The sequence below is a fragment of the Cololabis saira genome, chromosome 10, assembly GCF_033807715.1.
Source record: "Cololabis saira isolate AMF1-May2022 chromosome 10, fColSai1.1, whole genome shotgun sequence".
Taxonomy (NCBI): Eukaryota; Metazoa; Chordata; class Actinopteri; order Beloniformes; family Belonidae; genus Cololabis; species Cololabis saira.
The window spans coordinates 40,348,745-40,371,487 of NC_084596.1; the positions used below are offsets into that span (position 1 = coordinate 40,348,745).

Genomic DNA, 22,743 nt, shown 5'->3' on the forward strand with positions numbered 1-22,743 from the left:
TCATTACTTTAATTTCACCAACAAATCCTGCCTTGAAGTCAAGACTTTTGTAAGCCTTCAAGCTTTGCTTCGTGTATTTCCCCGGCGTAGAAATTAAGTACATATAAATATCAGGAAACTGGATTCGTGGCCAAATATTAATGTCCATGGACCACTGGTTCTTGGGGTAACTGTACCAAATATTAATGTCCATGGACCACTGGTTCTTGGGGTAACTGTACCAAATATTAATGTCCATGGACCACTGGTTCTTGGTAACTGTACCAAATATTAATGTCCATGGACCACTGGTTCTTGGTAACTGTACCAAATATTAATGTCCATGGACCACTGGTTCTTGGTAACTGTACCAAATATTAATGTCCATGGACCACTGGTTCTTGGTAACTGTACCAAATATTAATGTCCATGGACCACTGGTTCTTGGGGTAACTGTACGGGTCACTGTCAAGTCCAACTGCCTTTAATTTAAGCCCATAATCAGCTGTTATCCCGTTTTCTCCACTAGTTGCAGCTGTTTTTGCTGATGTTTTGCAACTCAGTGTGAGTAAGGGGGCTGGTCCAGTGGGAAAGTGACATCAATGCAGACCTTCTATAGAGAAACACATATATGTTTGTCTGAGTAACAGGAAACCGGGGCTACAATTCACACAGGCTCCCCAAAACTGGACAGTAGAAGACTAGAAAAACTTAGTGTGGTCTGATGAGTCCAGTTTCTGCTGTGACTTTCAGATGACGGCTCTACGCTGCCTGATGTCAACGGTCCAGGCCCCTCACTTTCCCCTCAACCCACCCTACAGTAGCTGCACCTTCTTGAGCCTACGTAATGAACAATAAAAGGGATTTGGAGACCTAGGGGGTTATATCAGTACTACTGAGGTAAACCTGATAGAGGGGCTGGGGAGTGTGTGCAGCTCTTTAACTGGCTTGATTGATCCATGTTATTAATCAGCTCCAGTGCACCCCCCACCAACTGTAGTAGAAGTAGCGCCGGCGTCAGTTTCATGTCGGGCACCATGTGGGTACGGATCCTTGACAGGGTTTCTCTAATGTCTAAAGAGCCAACACACGTCACACATACACAATTTATTCAATAATAAACGGATAAGCCCCCCCCCCCCCCCCCCCCTTCTATATCCTCTCCCACTTATAAATACCTGTGTGTCTCTCTCTTTTCACACATTATACATTTATTCACACACACTACAACACATCACACACTCACCAAACTGCACCCATCACTGTCTTGTCTTTCCTTTCTGATCTTAATCCTCTTTGGCAGAATTTATTTATTTTTTATCTTTTTAATCAATTCATTTTAACTTTTTTTTTCCTCTCCTTTACTTGAAGGAACAATAAATCATAGTAGAGTCCAAGAGGGCTGGCGAAGGAAACACATCCACACATACACCAGTGCACACATACACGCAAAGAAAAACCTTTGAAAGCATATATATGCTTATGGTTTTACCAAACTTGGTATTAATCATTATTATATATGCAGACAAGGGAAAATAAATAAATAAATAAAAAATAAAGAGCTAAAAGTAAAAATCCAAGAGAAAAAGTTTCACAGGCGCTCAAATGGGACGATCCTCAAAAACTGAAGCGCAAGACATTTCTGTGCAGAAAAACAGTCATGAAGTGGAGCAGAGCAAATTTGCATGCAAACGGGGGCGTTCTGACAGAGCGCAGTGCAATATCTGAGTGTGAATGCAAGTAAGCCAACGCTTATTTTTCTCCTGCTTAAAGATGCAAACAAATCCCCAAAATAAAAAAAAGAAAGAAAAACACATATCTCTAAATCATATCTGCTACGCTGCCGCACAAATGTCTTATTGATTCAAATGGAATCTTAACTCCAATAGGCAGTGTATAATTATCGCTGTGGCCTCCTGCTGTTCTGGAAAAACATTTTCCTTACGATACTTGAACTTTACTTGCTGTTGCCAAATATAATGCTGACAACAAAGTTTCAACGGCAGCTTCATTGATGCACCTTGAGATTTGAACTCTGAAAAAAAAGTTTCCAGTAACATTTAAAGAGCAAATCAAAATAGGGAAAATTAATTACATGAGGTTCATGCTCAATGAGTGGGAGGGGGCAATCAATCTGTGAGAAAAGTTATCACCTCCCGGGTGGTTTAGGAGATGAAATAGTCGTCTGCCAGTTGGCAGGCTGGCAGACCGCATGTCCAAGTGTCCTTGAGCAAGACTCCAACCCAACACTGCATCAATCTCTGTGTCTCTGTAAGATACAGAAAGATCAGGAAATATAGAATAGAAACACAGAATATACAGTAGGTGGAGTGTTTGAGCATGTTGTACAGGACTAGAAAAACACCACATTACGATTAGGCCTGTGCTGAAAAGATCGATTTTCCGATTCTAAATCGATTCTCATATTAATTCCTAAACATCGATACATATGTCTAGAAATTGATTTTTTTTCATCAATACATTACAACTTTTGGTATTTTTTTGTTTATGCCCAAAAGAGGAATGTTTTGTTAGACACGAGCATAACTAGTGCCATGTTTTTGACTTTAAATATGTTTAAAGGTATGAAAACATTAAAGTTTTCAGTTATAATTGCATAACTTGTCTATATTTCATTACTTTATATACTGTCTTGGGGTTACATTTGCATAAAATGCTAGAAACCAAATTCTCATAAATGGGAAAAAATAAAAAACGAGTTTATACGTCCTCTGTTTCCTCACTGGATCTGTTTGGTAATTCTGCCACACGATGTTTCTGAAAGCAGTTATACCAGCATTCTGGGAGCTGATTGGTCCTTACAGCATCATTAGCTGCCAATACTTGCTGTTGAATCTCAATATAATACTAATATTCATACGTTGCATAACTACAGTCATATAATTCATGCAACAGCTGAAAAAACAGTTTTAATAACACTAACCCAAATCAATATGGGAATCGAATCGAATGGGATCGAATCAAATCATGATAATCGATTCTGAATCTTAAGAATCAGAATCGAATCGATTCTTGACATTTTAATCTATCCCCAGCCCTAATTACGATGTTTGTTCTTAGAGGCTACAAGTAGAGGCCTGGCTCTCGTCTGGGCGCTGCATGTTTGCAGAGCTGGAGTCACTCAGGCCTCCAGTTTACTGGTTTACTCCAGTTTAATCCAGAGTAGATAACTTTATATCTTTCTCAGCATCCACTGTATTGTGTCAGTGTTGGGTGACGCCTCTCTGGCCTCACGCACACGCCGCATGTACAGCTACGTTGCATTCAGCTTAGATCGATATCTTAACTTAAGAACAAAAGAAAAAAAAGAGTTTGACCAGGTTTTATATTTGCTCAGATACTGAATGAAGTGAATTGTGAAGATTGCAGATCTTATTCGCCGGCGGATTTGACGCTGGATCGGTTTGACACTTGGCTCAAACCTTTCCTCTGGAAACTGCAAACTGACTGTGTGACGGAGGCTTGAACCTTAAGAGCTATTTCCAAATTGAAAAGAACATATAAAGACAGAGATTGTACTTGACGGCGAAGCACTCTCGCTGGGAGAGTGCTTCGCCGTCACGTCATATTGCTAATAATTTGTGCAGCTGAGAGTTGAAACAGTTGGTCAAGTTACCTCTGAAACTTGTTTTTTTTGTTCTTTTTTGTTATGTTTGACAGAAGCTTTTAAAGTAACCATGGCAACGTGTCTCACTTTTGCATTATGAATGGAAGGAACAGTATTTTTAATTCTTAGGCCACGTTTACAAAAATGGATATTTCCCCATCTACGTTTAGAAAAATACCATAATTTCCACGAACCTGCATAAATATCTGTTAAGGTGCTATGAGCATCCAAACCTACAGGGGGCAGTGTAACGAGAAGATAAAGTTATGCTAGCCAATCAGAATCCTGGAAAAAAACATCAACAAATGACACGAGCAACTTCCAGTTACTTCCAAGATGAACGAGAGTCTTTCGTTTGGAGTGACAGAGAAGTGGAGTTACTTTTAAGTGTGACTTTAGAATATAAAACAGGTAAAATACAAGAAAATATTGACGGTGGCCAAACAAATTGTAAACACAGGTTGCACACATGACGCTGCACTGCAAAAACTCAAAATATTAGCAGGAATATTTGCCTTATTTCTAGTCAAAATGTCTAATTTTAGTCAAAAAATCTCATTACACTTAAAACAAGAGTCATCACCAAATAAATAACTTATTTGACAATTTTTACCTATTTCAGTAAATTTTCACTTTTTTCCAATGATGAGTCTTGTTTTAAGTGTAATGAGATTTTTTTTTTACTATAACATTTTAACTAGAAATAAGACAGTTTTTGCAGTGTGGTGACGTTTCTGTCTCATAATGTGACGTTCTGAAGCCTAAATGTCCGTTTCCCTCCGTTTACAAGTAAACGTGAAGACGGAGTTTTTGCAAATCTCCACTTTGGCCAGAGTTTTCAGAAATTATCATTTTTGGTGACTTTGAGCTTCGTTTTCGTGTAAACGAACAGCCAAAACGCATGAAAACACCTCCGTTTTTGCTACGTGTAAACAGGGCCTTAGTGTCAGATTTTTTGAATTGCTTTGAAGGTACACTGTAGACAAAAGGGGGGAAATATTCCTGTACATCCATGTTTCTAGGGGGGAAGAAAGTATGATTCACTGTTATAATCGTTAAATCTCCATCCGACTGGCATCTAAATATGTACTTTCACTCTTTGTAGCACTTATTTCAGCTACTAAATGCCTTTTCTTGAGCGCTGCAGTGAGAGATGTGGTAACGGTGAAGCCCGCAAGCCGAGGCAGAGTTTACCTTTCCGTTTCCTTCTTCTTTCCAGAGGAGTTCCAAAGCTTCCTCGGGAAACTGCCAACACATTACGCTGTAAACATGTCGGCCGTGGAGCACTTGTGGAGGATGGATGCCGTCCTGCTCCAGCGATACAGACAGCTGGAGGCCAGCAGTAATCAGCTTTTCGCCAAAGCTCGCCGTACAACCAACAAGCTCTTCAGCCTAAGCAAAAGATGCAGGAAACAGCCAAAAATAATCCTGCCGAGGCCAAGGTAGGAGCAGCGGGGAGGAGTGATTACACTCCTGCATGTTAACCAAAGATGCTCCACAAAACCTTTAATTATGAGAATGATTTATCTAGCGAGCAGAGAGAGAAAGCAGCAGAGCAGTTATTAAAGAGTAAAGTAGTTTAGCAGCGAGGTGAGAAGTGCTCAGGAGAGCAAAGCGGCTTCTCCGTTCCAGTCAGTGAAAGAAAGTAGATCATGTTTGACAAAAGAAGAGCTTTTAACTTTCTACAGCTTCACAATAAATTAAAACCAACCCAACGTTTAAAGTTTCTCTGACCTGATGTTTCATTTAATTTAGGAAAACACGTTCAGGAGCTCAAGCTGCTGTAAGCAGTGATGACCAGAAGCTGCACTCAAGGAGATCTACAGTACAGATACAGTCAGTCCGGAAAGTATTTAGAACGCTTCACTTTTCCCACATTCTTTTATGTTACAGCCCAATTGATAATAGGAATAAATTCATTTTTTTTCTCAGAATTCTACACAAAACACCCCATAATGACAACATGAAAGAAGTTTTGATGCGACTTTTGTAAATTTATTAAAAATAAAAATAACAAGAAATCATATGAGCATAAGTATTCATAACGTTTGCTTAATACTTTGTAGAAACTCCTCTGGCAGCAATTACAGCCTAAAGTCTTTTTGAATAGGTTGCTACAAGTTTGGCACACCTATTCTTGGGCAGTTTTGCCCATTCTTCCTTACAGACCCTCTCAAGCTCCATCAGGTTGGATGGGGAGCGTCGGTGTACAGCCATTTTCAGATCTCTCCAGAGATGTTGGATGGGATTCAGGTCTGGGCTCTGGCTGGGCCACTCAAGGACATGGACATGGTTGTTCTGAAGCCACTCCTTTGATATTTTGGCTGTGTGCTTTGGGTCGTTGTCCTGCTGAAAGATGAAGCGTCGTCCTAGTCTGAGGTCAACAGCACTCTGGATCAGGTTTTCATCCAAGATGTCTCTGTACATGGCTGCATTCATCTTTCCCTCAATCCTGACTAGTCGCCCAGGTCCTGCTGATGAAAAACACCCCCACAGCATGATGCTGCCACCACCATGCTTCACTGTAGGGATGGTGTTCTCCAGGTGATGAGCGGTGCCTGGTCTCCTCCAAACACCACGCGTGGAATTCATGCCAAATAGTTCAATCTTTGTTTCATCAGATCAGAGGATTTTTTTTTCTCATGGTCTGAGAGTCCTCCAGGTGCCTTTTGGCAAACTCCAGTCGGGCTGCCATGTGCTTTTTAGTAAGGAGGGGCTTGCGCCTGGCCACTACCATACAAGCCTGATTGGTGGATTGCTGCAGAGATGGTTGTCCTTCTTGAAGTTTCTCCTCTCTCCACAGAGGAACGCTGGAGTTCAGACAGAGTGACCGTCGGGTCCTTGGTCACCTCTCTGACTAAGGCCCTTCTCCCCCGATTGCTCAGCTTAGGCGGGCGGCCAGCTCTAGGGAGATTCCTGGTGGTTCCAAACTTCTTCCATTTAAGGATGATGCAGGCCACAGTGCTCACTGGGACCTTCAAAGCAGCAGAAATGTTTCTGTACCCTTCCCCAGATTTGTGCCTCGAAACAATCCTGTTTGGGAGGTCTGAAGACAATTCTTTTGACTTCATGTTTGGTTTGTGTTGCAACATGCACTGCCAACTGTGAGAGCTTATATAGACAGGTGTGTGTCTTTCCAAATCAAGTCCAATCAACTGAATTCACCACAGGTGGACTCCGATTAAGCTGTAGAAACAACTTGAGAGAGATCAGTGGAAACAGAATGAACCAGAGCTCAATTTTGAGCTTCATGGCAAACGTTCTGAATACTTATGCACAGGTGATATTTATAGTTTTTTATTTTTTATAAATTTACAAAAATCATAACAAAACTTCTTTCATGTTGTCATTATGGGGTATTTTGTGTAGAATTCTGAGAAAAAAAATGAATTTATTCCTATTATCAATAGGGCTGTAACATAAAAGAATGTGGGAAAAGTGAAGCGTTCTGAATACTTTCCGGACTGACGGTACTTATTTAAAACTACTTTAAAAAGAACAACTACAAACCGAATTCCAAAAAAGTTGGGAAAATATGTACAGTAAATAAGAACATAATGAAATTGTTTTGCAAATCTATAAGCCCATATTTTATTCCCAATAAAACAAACTGAGACATTTTGCAATTTTTATGAAACGTAAGCTCATTCTGACTTTGATGACAGCAACACTGCTCAGAAACGTTGGAACAAGGGCAACAAAAGGCTGGAAAAGTAACAGGCACAAATCAAAAAGAACTGTAAGAGCATTTAGCAACTATTGAAGTTAACAGGCGACAGGTCAGTCGATCAATCAGTCAAACCCTTTATTTGACCAGTTAGAGCGCATTGAGATTCAGGATCTCTCTTCCAAGAGCAGCTGGCCAAGAGGACGCCGCTAAAACCTCAGTGACATGACAGAGACACACGGAGACAGAAAGATGGGCAGTTATCTGTGAATCAATCTCAAGAAAACGATTTTGAAAACCCCTCCATCTACAACGTATTATTATCATCAAAAGACTCGGAGAACCAGGAGGAGTCTCTGTGCACAAAGGGACGAGGTCAAAGGTCAAAACTGGATGCTTGTAATCCATGAATGTGAGGGATGAAAAATGACAAAACAACAAATAAATATAAAACTAAATAAATACACATATACATAAATAAATACACATATACATGTATAAATGCATAAATAAATAAATAAATAAATAAATAAATAAATAAATAAATAAATATACAAATAAATAAATACACCTATAAATGTATAAATGCATAAATAATTGAATAAATGAATATGTTTTGCTCACGAAAAAGGCTAATTCTTTTTTTAAAACTTGTATTTGTCCATTTATTTACGTATTTATTTGGGTGTTTTATCATTTTTTTGTGTATTTCTACATGTATGTATTTCTATATTTCTTTCTTTCTACATTTATATGTGTATTTATTTCTACATTCATTTATTTCTACTTTTATTTATTTCTACATTTCTGTCTCTGCATGTTAATGAGGTGGGTGGTTCTAACATTAGTCTGCAGCACGATTGGTTAGAGTGGTGTCTGGTCTTCTACTAGTTCTTCAGGTGGGTCATTTGGCTACGATGGAAACTTATTTGAGAGCCATCGGCAATGATTTAAGGTAATTGATGAACGATATAGACAGAAATGAACCCAACGGCTACCTCCAGTTTCGTTTGGCACGGGTCATGGAGGATTTAGTTCAGCTCCGAGCTGAGATGGATGTGGAGGTTTACTCGGCTGTATGGGACAGTCTGGAGGAAGTTTCCTTCCTCTCAGAGTCAGAGGAGACGAGGACTGGACGACCATCCTATATTTGACCTCCAGAAGTCAGTGAAGCTCCTCCATTGAGGCCAACGGGCTGCAGACATCGCAACATTGTTTGAGGTGCCTGAGCGAACAATTCAACGGAGGATGGAACAGTACGGAATTAATAGAATTAATCTCCCGGTTAACCAATCGTGCTGAAGACAAATGTTAAAACCACCCACCTCATTAACATACAGAGACAGAAATACATCAATAAATAAATGTGGAAATATAGAAATAAATGTAGGAATAAATAAAGTAGAAAAAATACATGTATGAATACATACACATATAACTATATAACTGTATAAATAAATAAATAAATGTAGAAATACATAAATGTAAAATTTCAAAAAAATGATAAAATATACAAATAAATACATAAATAAATAGACAGTTCCAAAAAAAAAGAATTTGCATTTTTCATGAGCAAAAAATATTTATTTATTTATTTATGAATTTATATGCGTATTTTTTTATTTTTATATTTTTTTGGTGTTTTGTTCGTCCCTCATACCAGATATCTCAGTTCACTATTCAATGCACGCATGCAGTTTACTGCTCTATCATGCAAGGATGAGGCCAAATGTGAGCACGATCCAGAAAAGTGCCCATCTCCTTCGGGTCAAAGGTCATTTAAAATAGTCTGAGCCAAAATGGAAAACTGTTCTGCATGAATTCAAAATGTTCTCGTTTGAAACCATGTACATACGCCGTGTCCTGCAGACTACATCTGCTACTGTCACTTAGCAGACGCTTTTATCCAAAGAGACTTACATCTGAGAGAACAACAGAAGCAGGAAATCACATAGGAGAGGACAGTATGGATAAGTGACAACAAAGGAGAGGAACCATCCATCTTGTTATTAGCGCTCAACTCAAAAGCCTGCGTCTCTGATGGTTTGGGGTTTTCATTAGTGTCCACGGCATAAGCAGCTTACGCCGTCCAGGGACTCCATTAATGCTGAAAGGTACATAAAGACTTTAGAGTAACACATTCTCCCATCCAGACAGCATCTTTTTTTCATATATATATATATATATATATATATATATATATATATATATATATATATATATATATATATATATATATATATATTATACCGGCAAGACAATACTAAACCACATACTGCATCCATTAAACCAGCATGATTTCACACGAAAAGAGTCACCAGCACAAAACATATGGCACAAAATTAAACAAAAGATCAAGCAAAAATCCAGCTACTTTTTGGGGAAGCTTAGGTCCTTCTGCGTTGCAGCACGATGTTGAATATCTTTTATAAGACATCTGCAGTCATTGACTGCGTTTACATGCACTCAATAACCCTTTTCTAACCGGAATATTGGCAATAACCCGAATATGCATGGCCATGTAAACACCAATAACCCCTTTGAATAATCCGAATTTGCTCATATTTGGGTTTTTAAAAACCCGAATATAACCCCTAGGTTACTCCTTTTAAAACCCGAATATTCGGTCATATAAACGCCAAACGGGATATCCCCATCAAACGGAACATGAATTTGTTTTCTGCGCATGCTCTGTTCACAAGGAATCCTGGTCTTTTGAGTCCAGGAAGTTCTTATAAACACGGATAAATGCAAGACCAGGAGGAGACTAATCACTTCATAAATGTAATGAAGGATATGAACATTTAGTAGACGGTAGAAAGTACCGGGATAGCGAGATTTACAAGAAGATGAGCGAAAAGTTGCGCGAAGCAGCATTTGTTTTGAATTTGGATACAGGAAGAGGAAGCGGAAATGACGCTAATTGCGTCATCATGTTCTCCGTGCGTCGCTGGTTTGATCGGGATATCCCGAATGATTAATTACCATGTTTACAGGGATAACCCTGTTTGCTCACGCATGTAAACGGATTATTCTGAATGTTTCAGTAACCGGAATATTAGTAATAACCCAAATTTTGACTGCATGTAAACGTAGTCATTGTTGGAGAGCAGCATCAGAGCCACTGACTTAGAAAGAAAGAAACTGAACAAACTGATAAACGAAGCCAGCTTGTCTGAAGGAGAATATTCATTAAATGAAAAGGATCATGGTCCACGAGCATCCTCTTCACAACACAATGATTCAGCAACAGCGTGTCTGGAATCAGAGGCTCCTTTCACTTCAACACAGACCGCTACAGGAGATCTCTCAGATCTCTGCAGGAGGTCCTTCCTGCTCACAGCTTTAAGCCTCTACAATGACTCTGCGCCGAGACTTGAATGACTAATGCAATAATTAATTTTTTCCTCTGGGAATTGCTAAAGTATTTTTGAACTGAATTAAATTGAGTTAAATGTACTCATTTATTTTTTTAAACTTATTTAGTCAATTAAGACCAATAAAGTTCAGTTTCCAAAGACACTTTGTAAGTATCAAAGTAAATATAAAATGGCATATCAAAAACTCAAAATCTTAATAAGAATATTTGTCTTATTTCTAGTTAAAATGTCTCATTTTTAGTCAAAATATGTCATTACACTTAAAACAAGACTCATTACCACAAAAAATAACTTGTTATTTGACAATTTGCACCTGTTTCAAGTAGATTTTCACTTGAAATAAGTAGAAGAAATCTGCCAATGGAACAAGATTAATTTATCTCATTACAAGCAAAAAAATCTTGTTCCATTGGCAGATTTTTCTACTTATTTCAAGTGAAAATCTACCTGAAACAGGTGAAAATTGTCAAATAAGTTATTTTTCTGGTAATGAGTCTTGTTTTAAGTATAATGAGATTGTTTGACTAAAAATGAGACATTTTAACTAGAAATAAGACAAATATTCGTGTTAAGATTTTGAGTTTTTGCAGTGGAATACCATTTTGGCCTGATGCACTGAGGACTGTTCCTACATACGGCCGTGGATGAGGATCAAGCCGTGATGAGGTGTAGAAAGGAGCCAGGTGCCGGAGAACGGGAGGCTGCAAGAGGAACCACTGGGGAGAAACTAAACAATAAAAGATCACGGCAGGTTCGCAAAACAGACTGGCAGGGAAAAGGTGGAAGACAACATGCACTCATGAGGGCTGCAGAGACGCAGGTGTGAACAACCGGGAGACTTCGGCACAAAGGAAGTCAAACCACAACTAAATAAACCTTGAAACAGACTTTTAAACTAAAGGATGAAGTAAAGCAACACAAGCAAAATACATGTAAAGCGCTTGTTCTCTGTTATAACCAACAAATCACCATCTAAAGTAAATCTAAATATATGCTTACTTTACACTATGGAGCAATTAATTCAGCTACACTGCAAAAACTCAAAATCTTACCAGGAATATTTGTCTTATTTCTAGTTAAAATGTCTCATTTTTAGTTAAAAAATCTCATTACACTTAAAACAAGAGTCATTACCAGAAAAATAACTTATTTTATTTTAAGGGAAAATCTACTTGAAACAGGTGAAAATTGTTGCTTTTTCCAGTGATGAGTCTTGTTTTAAGTGTAATGAGATTTTTTTTTACTAAAAATGAGACATTTTAAAGGAACTTGAGGCTGGATTTATGAAAAAAAATTGTATACGTTTTAAGTTTTCTAGTAATAATGTCAGATGAAGCGTTCCAAACCAAAAAGAATGAGCCCTCTAGTGTATCTCTCCGTTGCCTTAAACAGGCTGTGTGCTGCAAAATGTGCTGCAAGGCTGTGGCCGCTTTTCCCGCGCTGGGCTGCGGATGTGACGTCACATGACGCTGCATGCACGTTCTCCCCGTTCTCCCGTGCCGGCTTCACTGTTGGCTGCAGTACCCCCGCCGGCCGTCGTGGTGAAGGGTGGCGCTAGAGAGTCTCATTTCTTAAAAGGAGCCTCATGCTCCTTTAACTAGAAATAAGACAAATATTCTTGTTAAGATTTTGAGGTTTTGCAGTGTATGTAATGGTCTTATTTTCTAGGAAACAATTAACCCAAAGGAATATCAACAACCACGACTAAAACAGGTGAGCTCATTACCAGCATCAATGGTTAGTTAAGTTTGCTTAAACGTCTGAAAGAAATGTTTTAATACAACCCCAAATCATAAATGTCAATGTGGAGTATGCAAAATGCAACCTAAGGTGGTTCTTGCTTTTACCAAGTGTCAATTTTGCGGGTGTAGAAGCCAAATACAAGACACTGAGAGGCCGGAGCGAACAACATGCAAGTCCTTTATTTTCAAGTGAAAACCTGCAAAAAGTCAAGGAGAACCTAACGGGGAGAAGACGGACAGGTGGAGGACGTCCACTTCCTCAACAAAAGTGCTGAAACACTTCCAAAAAACAATGGAACGCATTTGATTGATTTTCACAAAGAATAAAATAATTAAACCGTTCTGGAGGAACTGCTCGGCTGTGGTGACTAAAAAACAAACCTGAACTGGACACATCTCTGATCTCTCAGATGACGGTTTATCTAGAACAGCTGATACAACCACACGGACTAGGACTCTCTGGGACATCGTTGTCAACCACTGCAATGTGGAGCTTTATTCAAAAATAACACTTGTGACTTTACTCTGGAATAAAGAAGGCGTATGTTAACCATGTCCAGAGAAAGTGTCGACAATTCTGGGTCCAGCCGCTTCTATTGGATAGTGAAGAACTACTGTGTACTATGGTCGAAAAACATGCAATACATCGTGTTCAAACTGTCTTGAGAGTAAAGTTCAAAGTAAATGTAAGAACTACTGTGTACGTTTGTGCTTGCTGTACCATCACAGCTTTTACTGATTTAGGGTTGTACTTTCACCATAACATGTGAAAGGTTCTGCGTTTATTTGGGAATCCACCTTTCTGAGTCCGATCTGGCTAACTTTGACTGGTTCCCAGCTGGGAAATCTGCCGTCTTGTCAGCATGTCCTTAATACGTAGTAGAGTATTAGGGCCAGGCAGGAGAAAAATAAAAATTATATTTTACGGGAGGAAGATTTTTTTTTTCATTATGCACTTCGAGAAAAAAGTCAAAATGTCGCAATTAATGTTAAAGTACAATTTTGAGAAAAAAGTCCAAATGTTGAGAAAAAAGTCCAAATGTTGAGAAAAAAGTCCAAATTTGATGACGATATTGATTTGAAACACGTATCACACATATGCAGTTGCATAACTTCAGAAACGTCCCCTTAACGTTCCACTCCAAGGCTGTGAGTTATGGCCCTTTTGCACTAGTATCGCTTCTCCTCGGTTCTACCCGCCACGGCCCCGTTTTGCGCTTTTGCATTCGGGCTGAGACGGGTAGAGCCGCTCCAAGCCGATACTATTTCTGTAACCATTCTGGCGAGGTTCTATCCGGGCTGAGCAGGGACTATTTCCAACGTCACCACCCTCCGCGCCACTGATTGGTCGGGGGGCAGGGCCGTCAGACGTTTGAATCAGGAAGCGGGAGTCAGCACGAGAGCGACTTGCGGCTCGCTGCGATTTTATTATAAAGCGCAAAACGTCTGTTTCATGATCCAACTCTGAGGTGCAGATGTTCATAAACCTGGGGGCTGACGAGAGAATTAAAAAAGGGATGTAGACGGGCTGTTTTACTCTCAGCCGCTCGCGGCTCCAGCTGATTTCTCATCTGCGTCGACATGAACAAAGCGGTTGCGCAATCGAGTACGTCACAGCAGCTTCACCCTAACCTGCCCACTTCTCATCTGGCTGTGGAAAAACACACGGGTGGAGCCGCATCGAGCCGCGTCGAGCCGCGCCGCGCCGAGCCGGGCTGAGGCGAGATTAGTGGGAAAGTGGCATTAGTTAGTTAGTTACGGCTGCTGCTGCATAGCTGTCAGTCGCTCTGCTAACTGGATTTGATGGAGGAGGAGACATTTCCACTTTATTCACGAAATTGTATTTCAACATTATTCTCGACATTTCAACTTTTTTCTCGACATTTCAACTTTTTTCTCGAAGTGCACAATAAAAAAAATCCTCCCCTCTCAAAAATGTTTTCTCCTGCATGGCCCTAACACTCTTCCGTACCTTACGCATGTCCTCACGTCCTTACACTCCACCCAGTCCGATTGTCCCTCTTGTCTTTCCTGTTAAGTTGTTTTTCCTCTGTTTTTCTAAATGTTGTTGTTCAGAACGATGGAGAAAAATAGTTTGATGTTGGAGGAAAAAAGTCACTTAGTGATGAAAAAAAAAATACTTTCAAAGTACAGCAAAGCAACAGCGCTGACATTTGTGTTGAAATGTGGCAGTTAAAGGTAAAGCCAGTCAGAAAAAAGGATGAAGTGCAAATCCATAAAAATTCTGCTTAAGCACAAATCAGCTTATTTTTTCTTCTTTTATTTATTTCTTACCTCTGGCTATTATAATACTGAATGATTTTCTGTTTGAGCTATTTCAGCAGCTCTCCCACCTGAATGCTCTACTTATGCCAGACTGACGGCACTCTTATCAACGCTCACTAATAATAGCTGCTTCTGTCAGTGAAATTAATTAAATCGCACAAACCTTCAGGGAACCCCTCAAATGCAAAATACTAGCTCCTCAGTCCACAAAACAGCAGCACGTCTGCATCAACCTCACTCAACGGATGACACATAAAATATGTTTGGGCTCATCTGGTCTTTTATTCTACTTTTGAGTTTTTATCTCTCTATTTCTCTATTCCTACAGTCATTTTCAGAGATGAATCTGAATGAGCATCTTATTGAGTTCCCCCGTTTGAACATGACACCGTGGAGTGAGGCTGTGTTAAACTCCAACAGTTCAAGAAAATGTAGAAAAGCAATATTGTCAGGCGGCTCCCCGAACGGCAGGGACGCAACTATGCTGTTATATCTCAATTGAAGTTTAACAAATAGCAAATTTGCAAAATAAACACACAAATGGTGTCTCTCTCTAGTCAATGTGGAGGCTTTGTCCGAATCAATCTGTGAGGACCTTTAATGGAAATGTGGCCAGCGTGTGAGTGATTGAACGCTGTTGCTTTAAGGGACTCATGAAGGCTTCGCTGCTTCATATCCAGTGTCTGTTAGGGGTTTAAAATTTGTATGACCTTGTAGAAAAGATGATAGAGAATGAATGTGTGCATGAGTGTGAAGGTTTTCAAACACCCGTCTCCTGGCTGATCCAGACTGATCCAGCTGAATATGAGTGTTTTCACCGCAGATGAAGGACATTGTCTGCGTTTACATGGGAAGTTTAATTCCTCTTTAATTTAGAATTAAAATTAAATCCGATTTAAAATGAGTAAAAATTACCATGTAAACACCTAATTCCGAATGAAAATGGCCATTCCGAATTAAACTTAATTCCTAAGTAAATGGCTGGTTTATTCCGATTTTAAATCTGAATAGAATAATTCCACAATCATGTATACGCTCATTCCGCTTTAAATTAATTCCGGTCTTTCTTTCTGCTCGTTCCCTCGCCCGTCTGTCTCCATGACCTTATATTACTGCTGGGCTGGTTTTCCAAACAAAGTTTCAAGATGGCAGCACGCAGTAAACGGTGGTCAAGAGCAGAGACCATTTATTTAATAAATAGCTTAGAGGACCTGGAAATAATTAAAAGAACAGATGGCAGGAAACATCAAAATTGTGAGCTTTTCAAAGTTGTAGCGGCTAAGTTTGTTTTTCTTCCGGTAGACGTAACTTCCTGCCCCCCTATTCAATCAGAACCTTCCCAACCCCCACACCTGAAGAGGAATTGGACGAAGCCGATCAAACGTGTTTTCTATGTAAACCTGGAATTACTATTTCCATGTAAATTCGAAGGAAAATTACGGAGCCCCTCTGGTGACATTTGAAAAAAATAAAATAATGCGTGGCCACGCATTAATAACTCGTGGCCACGAGTTAATATCTCCTGGCCACGAGATAATCAATGCGTGGCCACGAGATAATCAATGCCTGGCCACGAGATAATTAATGCGTGGCCACGAGTTATTAATGCGTGGCCACGAGATAATTAATGCGTGGCCACGAGTTATTAATGCGTGGCCACAATATAATTTATGCGTGGCCATGAGTTATTAATGCGTGGCCACGAGATAATTTATGCGTGGCCATGAGTTATTAATGCGTGGCCACGAGATAATTTATGCGTGGCCATGAGTTATTAATGCGTGGCCACGAGATAATTAATGCGTGGCCACGAGTTATTAATGCGTGGCCACGAGTTATTAATGCGTGGCCACGAGTTATTAATGCGTGGCCACGAGATAATGAATGCGTGGCCACGAGTTATTAATGCGTGGCCACGAGTTATTAATGCGTGGCCACGAGTTATTAATGCGTGGCCACGAGATAATTAATGCGTGGCCACGAGTTATTAATGCGTGGCCACGAGCTAATTTATGCGTGGCCATGAGTTATTAATGCGTGGCCACAAGATAATTTATGCGTGGCCATGAGTTATTAATGCGTGGCCACGAGATAATTAATGCGTGGCCACGAGTTATTAATGCGTGGCCACGAGTTATTAATGCGTGGCCACGAGTTATTAATGCGTGGCCACGAGATAATTAATGCGTGGCCACGAGTTATTAATGCGTGGCCACGAGTTATTAATGCGTGGCCACGAGATAATTAATGCGTGGCCACGAGTTATTAATGCGTGGCCACGAGCTAATTTATGCGTGGCCATGAGTTATTAATGCGTGGCCACAAGATAATTTATGCGTGGCCATGAGTTATTAATGCGTGGCCACGAGATAATTAATGCGTGGCCACGAGTTATTAATGCGTGGCCACGAGTTATTAATGCGTGGCCACGAGTTATTAATGCGTGGCCACGAGATAATTAATGCGTGGCCACGAGTTATTAATGCGTGGCCACGAGTTATTAATGCGTGGCCACGAGATAATTAATGCGTGGCCACGAGTTATTAATGCGTGGCCACACATTTTTTTTTTTTTCAAATGTCACATGTTATTACTACACTCGCCATGACAATACTCTTGCTCTTTAATATAAATAGACTATAATTACCGTTATTAATGATGAATAACCATCCCACCAGGGAAGTTGCATCCACGAAGTCCAGACAGTAGGTTATAAAGCCATCCAGGAGTAAAATAATGCGTGGCCACGAGTTATTAATGCGTGGCCACTAGGGCTGCACGATTAATCGTTAAAAAATCGCGATCTCGATTCATGCTTGAACGCAATCTCATTTCCAAATGACGACGATTTAAAAAAAAAAAGATTTTTTTTTTTTTTTAAAGATGGCTGCATAAAAAAAAGGACTAGGCCTATGTTCTAGGTTGTTGTAGTCCTGTCATGGTCAACTATCATGTTGTCATGTTTGTTATATTTTGTTAATGATTGTGGATTACATTTGGAGAAACATCTACCTTTCTCATCACCTGACACATATTGCACATAAATATTGTTAAAATTGTTATTGTTAAAATTATTTAAAGACAAGAGAGATGTTTATTGTTTTTATGTTCAATGTCAGCTGTTACAGCAAAAAGCAGCCAGAGGAATAATTTGTTGCCTCAGAACTACAGGATCTGTTACAAGTCCCCTTTCTGAAAGGGTGTTCAACTCAGGGAGGAACAAATATTGTTCAAAATTGTTATTATTGTTTAAATTATTCAAAGGTTTGTGTAAAGAAGACAAGAGATGTTTATTGTTATTATATTTTTGTTCAGCTGTTGCAAAGTTAAAGTAATAAGTGCAATAAATTTTATATTGGAAAAAAATCGTGAGAGAATCGTGATCTCAATTCTAAGCAAAAAAATCGTTATTCTCATTTTGTCCAGAATCGTGCAGCCCTAGTGGCCACGCATTATTTTATTTTTTTCAAATGTCACCAGAGGGGCTCCGTAGAAAATAGTTTAATTCTGAATTATTTAAAAAACATCATGTAACCGTGGCCATTGTCTTGAGCAAAATGTTCTTCTGTAAAATGACTCAACGTATTATCTTGTAGACACGCTGCTGCATCTGTAAACCTGAGCTGAAACGTTTTGTCCTGTCTCCCTCAGGCCCCTGCAGTCCTGGCTGAGCCTGGCTCTGTCCATGCTGTACTGCAGCGAGAACAAGCAGGTGGGCTCCTACAGCCACCGGAGCCACAGCTGCTCCTGCCCCTACAGCCATCCGCCCTGCCAGGGCCTCATCCCCTGCTCCGTGGGCGACGGCCCCCGCTGCGCCTCCTGCTCCGCCGAGAACCGCACGCGCTGCTCCGGCTGCAACCCGGGCTTCACCCTGACCCAGGGCACCTGCAGGCCCGCCGTGCCCGACCCCACCGACCCCTACCTGGGCATGGAGAGCGACCGAGACCTGCAGGACCTGGAGCTGCGCTACCTGCTGCAGCGGCGGGACCCGCGCATCGCTCTGCACGCCGTCTTCGTGAGCAACGACGTGCGGGTCAACACGTGGTTCGACCCCTCCTGGAGGAAGAGGATGCTGCTCACGCTCAAGAGCAACCGCGTCAAGTCCAACCGCGTTCACATGCTGCTCGGCCTCGCGCTGCAGTTCTGCCTCACCAGAAACAGCACCCTGGAGCCCACGCTGTCACTGTTTGTCAATCCTTTCGGGGGCAGCCATGCGGAAAGCTGGACCATGCCTATAGGTCAGCACGGCTACCCTGACTGGCAGCGGACCAAACTGGATATCCCACTGGACTGCTACAACTGGACTCTGACTCTGGGAAACAAGTGGAGGAGCTTTTTTGAGACGGTTCACTTCTACCTGCGGAGTCACGTCCGGGACGCTGCGGGCAGGAACGCGTCACAGCAGTACGAGCCCGCCGACGACCCGGAGCCGTCCAGCAACATCGGCTACATGAAAGTCAACAGCATGCAGCTGTTTGGGTACAGCGTGCACTTTGACCCCGAGGCCATCCAGGACCTGATCCTGCAGATAGACTACCCGTACACTCAGGGATCGCAGGACTCCGCGCTGCTGCAGCTGGTGGAGCTGCGCTACAGGGTTAACCGCCTCTCGCCTCCAGGGGCGCCGCACATGGATCTGTTCGCCTGTCTGCTTCGCCACAGGCTCAAACTGTCCAGCGCAGACGTGACCAGGATACTCACTGCCCTGCAGGCTTTCAGTGCCAGACAACCAAACCACACAGAGTACGAGGCCAATAAACTGTGCAGCTAATGGCTGCGGCTCCATGTTTTGTACTTTTTCTTTCAGACAGGTTGTGTACTTGCTCAGCTGGATCATATTGTTTCAAGTGCGTGATATATTGTATGAGACTGTGCTGTATATAAACAATGTGCAATTAAATTCAATGTTTGTTTTCTGTTTTGTTTTTTCAAATTTTCATTGTAGTTTTATGAATAAATTCCCCTGATGAAAAATGGCTTTTACATTAAAATGTTCTTTGTCATTAAAAGTTCAACCCAACCCAAAATCTCTGCTCTGCTTCATCAGGAATCACATTATTATCACGTAACATTTCCACTTCGGTTCAATAATACTTTATTAATCCTTGAAGGGGAGTTGTATTATTGCAGTGAGTCATTATTAGAGTAGAAGGTTGTAGCTGCAGGCAGAAACCAGCTCATGCTGGAGTCTATATTGCAGGAAAACCTGATGAAGACGCAGCGTTATTTAATCACCGCCTTATGCAGAGGATGTGCGGCATTGCCTGTTATATATTTTTGCAACCCTTTCTATGATTTTTACACACAACCTTGACATTCACCAAAACAGTCTTCATGACCTTTCCATTTTTTTTTTTTTTCATGCAACTTTAGCTTCGTCCCACACCGAAGTCCTAGTGGTGTGTGCTGTGTTGTTTTGTTTTTTTTTGCCCATCTGGAGCCTCAGAACACAAGGTCTCTATTCTCTATTCAGGGAATAGCCTTGGCACACATTACTAAGTGTATAGTAAGAGAAGGGAGAGTAGGGGAGTAGCCTTACTCTCTTCCTCTGTCCATCCCCCTACGCCATTCACAGTTACTGTGATAGATGAGCTGGGGAGCTGGAGAGACATGCCTTGCATCAAACAACAGTAAACAAGGTATCAGTGAGGATGGCGCTCTCACCCAGCGCCGCGGCGAGAGCTTGGACCTCTCTTAAGAGCGGCCTCCAGCCAAAAGGGAAATCAACTTCAATCCCCTGAGGGCCTTGGACAGTGGAGCCACGGGCTAGCAGCATGGCGCGGCTTTGATTAGAGCGGCGTCTGAGCAAAAGCTCACAGCAAAGACACGGCTTCATCAAGATTCACCCGACGATTTCTCCCCCGAGATTAAAGGCGGACACGATTTTCTCTGATGCTGTCATTCAGAATGAATGTGGACGAGGCTGCTGATGCAGTTTTGATTGTGAAATGAGCTGCTGCGTACACACTTCACCCACCACCACTCTCCAGTCATCTACATTACTGCATGATGCATCGCGCCGGAGCGTTACAGTTAAATAGGTTTATGCGGCACAGGATCGATTGGCAAAGCTTAAAACTGTGCTCAAGGCATTGATTTCATTACAAGTTTTAGCACCACTTCCACACGCTGCCTTTGAGCTGAAACATTGATTTTTCAATGTTACAGCCAATTTTTGAGACGGAGCCTCATCTCCAGGCTGTAAGTCTGTTTCTGAGTTATCAGACATTCCTTTATAGTGCTGTTTTTACAAGCCAGCCTTTTCCCTTCTTTTTTTTTTCTTTTTCCTTCTTCTGCTCTCATTTTAAAAAGTTAGAAGGAAGTTTGTATGCTGCAGAAGTTGCAGCAGTGATTTTTGATATGCCAAAACCTTGCACTGCAGGGAGAAGGTAGTGTTGCAGAGAAGATACGGAATTTGGACCGCGTCCCAGTAACGGGTTGATTCCTTGAGTGTAAGAGTGAGCATCTGCTGCGTTTCTTAAATAATTTTAAACGATATTTGGCAGCTGGCTGTGAAAATGCAGTTCAGTGTTGCTGGAAGCCGTCCAGAGCATCTCTGGGGTGCAGGGGAAAGAACAAAAGGAAAGTTTCTCATAATCCCAGCCTATTTTGGTTTAAATATATTCTCCTTATCACACAGATCAGTTTGTAAAACCTCAAACTTTTTTTTCTGGTTCTTTTTGATTCAGAGGGCATCGCTTGCAACTGAAAATATTCGAAAATGTAAGCAACAAAGTTTATTTGAACGATAATAAATTATAATCCATTACAATAATGGAATTTCAAAAAAGATATTTACACCAAAATTATTATTTCTAAAATTCTTTATATAATAAACTCGGCTTCATTGTCCCTACATCATTTACTGAGAAAGAAAGAGCTGCTGTCTGATTCAAGAGGCAATTGTGTGTTTGAAGGCAGAAGTACTGAAATCTCTTGAGAGTCGAGTCGCTGCAAAAAGACAACAACATAAATGAGAGCGCTGCGCGCCGAGGGGGGCGACTGAAGGGACATTACAGAGCTGGAATGGGCAAAAAATATAGCTCCATGTTGTCAGAAAGATCTGTTTTGAAAAAAAAAACAAGATGAAATGCTGGTGTTTGAATGTGGCAAACACTAGTAATTATCAAGCCCAGTTCGGGTCGAATCCATACTGACCATTTCAACCAGGACGACAGCATAGCACGCAAAACCAAGGCTCTCACTTTGATGCTGGCAACCATCCCGGCAGTCAGAGTTCAGCCCTGTTATTATTTGCAGATGAGGCTTTGTTATTTATCCAGACTGTAAAAATACTTGATTTTCTCTGTAAGTCAGATTTCTTTACTCTTGAGCTCAGGAACAAACCTTTCAAGAGCTTATATGCAGGTTAAGACGGGTCACAAAAAACAGTCTTTATATAAAATTACAAAGGACACGGGAAGTAGTTATATGCACATTTATTTTGGTTTAATATTCAAGTCTCTCCCCCTCAAGCAATTAAAAGAGAGAAAGAATGCCACCCGCAAACAATAAGGTAACATTACAGAGCGGGAAGAGGAGGTGTGCATGGTCTGTGTCGCTGCAGTGACACGCATGGACTGCAGCGGGGCTAATGCAAACTTCATAAACCCCTGCCAACAAAGTAATTAAAACTCAGGTGCAGTTCGTAGGCTTCAGTAGCTGCTTTTATATACAGTATTTAACGGGTTTTGTGATGTAAAGTTTTCACAGTTTGAGTGCTTTGGCTGAAAGTGGTGTGGACTTGAAAGAGCTAAGCATGAAATAATGACGCGTGGATGGATGTGACTGCGACAAGACCTGAAAGATTTAATGAGAACAATGTGGGCTTTGATATGCCTCTCCTCTCACTCCTGGTTGTGTGACGGCCTGTCGCTGTTTCTCATTGCCACTTGTTTCTCATCCACACACACTGACGCGGTGCTGTGCAGTTCAAAGACACAGGATGCTGCTGACCTGCCCAGATCCTGCAGAAGAAGTCGTGCCTCCAGATTTAGATCATTCTGGAGATGTTTCAGTTTGGTATTGCTCAGAGCTCCACGGTTTATCTAGTCTTTTTCT

The 22,743-nt window shown here is 41.1% G+C and overlaps 1 protein-coding gene across 1 annotated transcript in view; it reads left to right on the top strand.

Annotated features, from left to right (window-relative positions):
* LOC133452088 (BMP/retinoic acid-inducible neural-specific protein 3-like) overlaps positions 1-19,640 on the top strand; it is a 46,976-nt gene extending 27,336 nt beyond the window's left edge. The window contains exons 7-8 of the mRNA XM_061731284.1: positions 4,827-5,049; positions 18,334-19,640. Of these exons, the coding sequence (XP_061587268.1) occupies positions 4,827-5,049; positions 18,334-19,453 (1,343 nt within the window). The 3' untranslated portion in view covers positions 19,454-19,640. The remainder of the gene's footprint in view (positions 1-4,826; positions 5,050-18,333) is intronic.
* Positions 19,641-22,743: the final 3,103 nt, after the last annotated feature.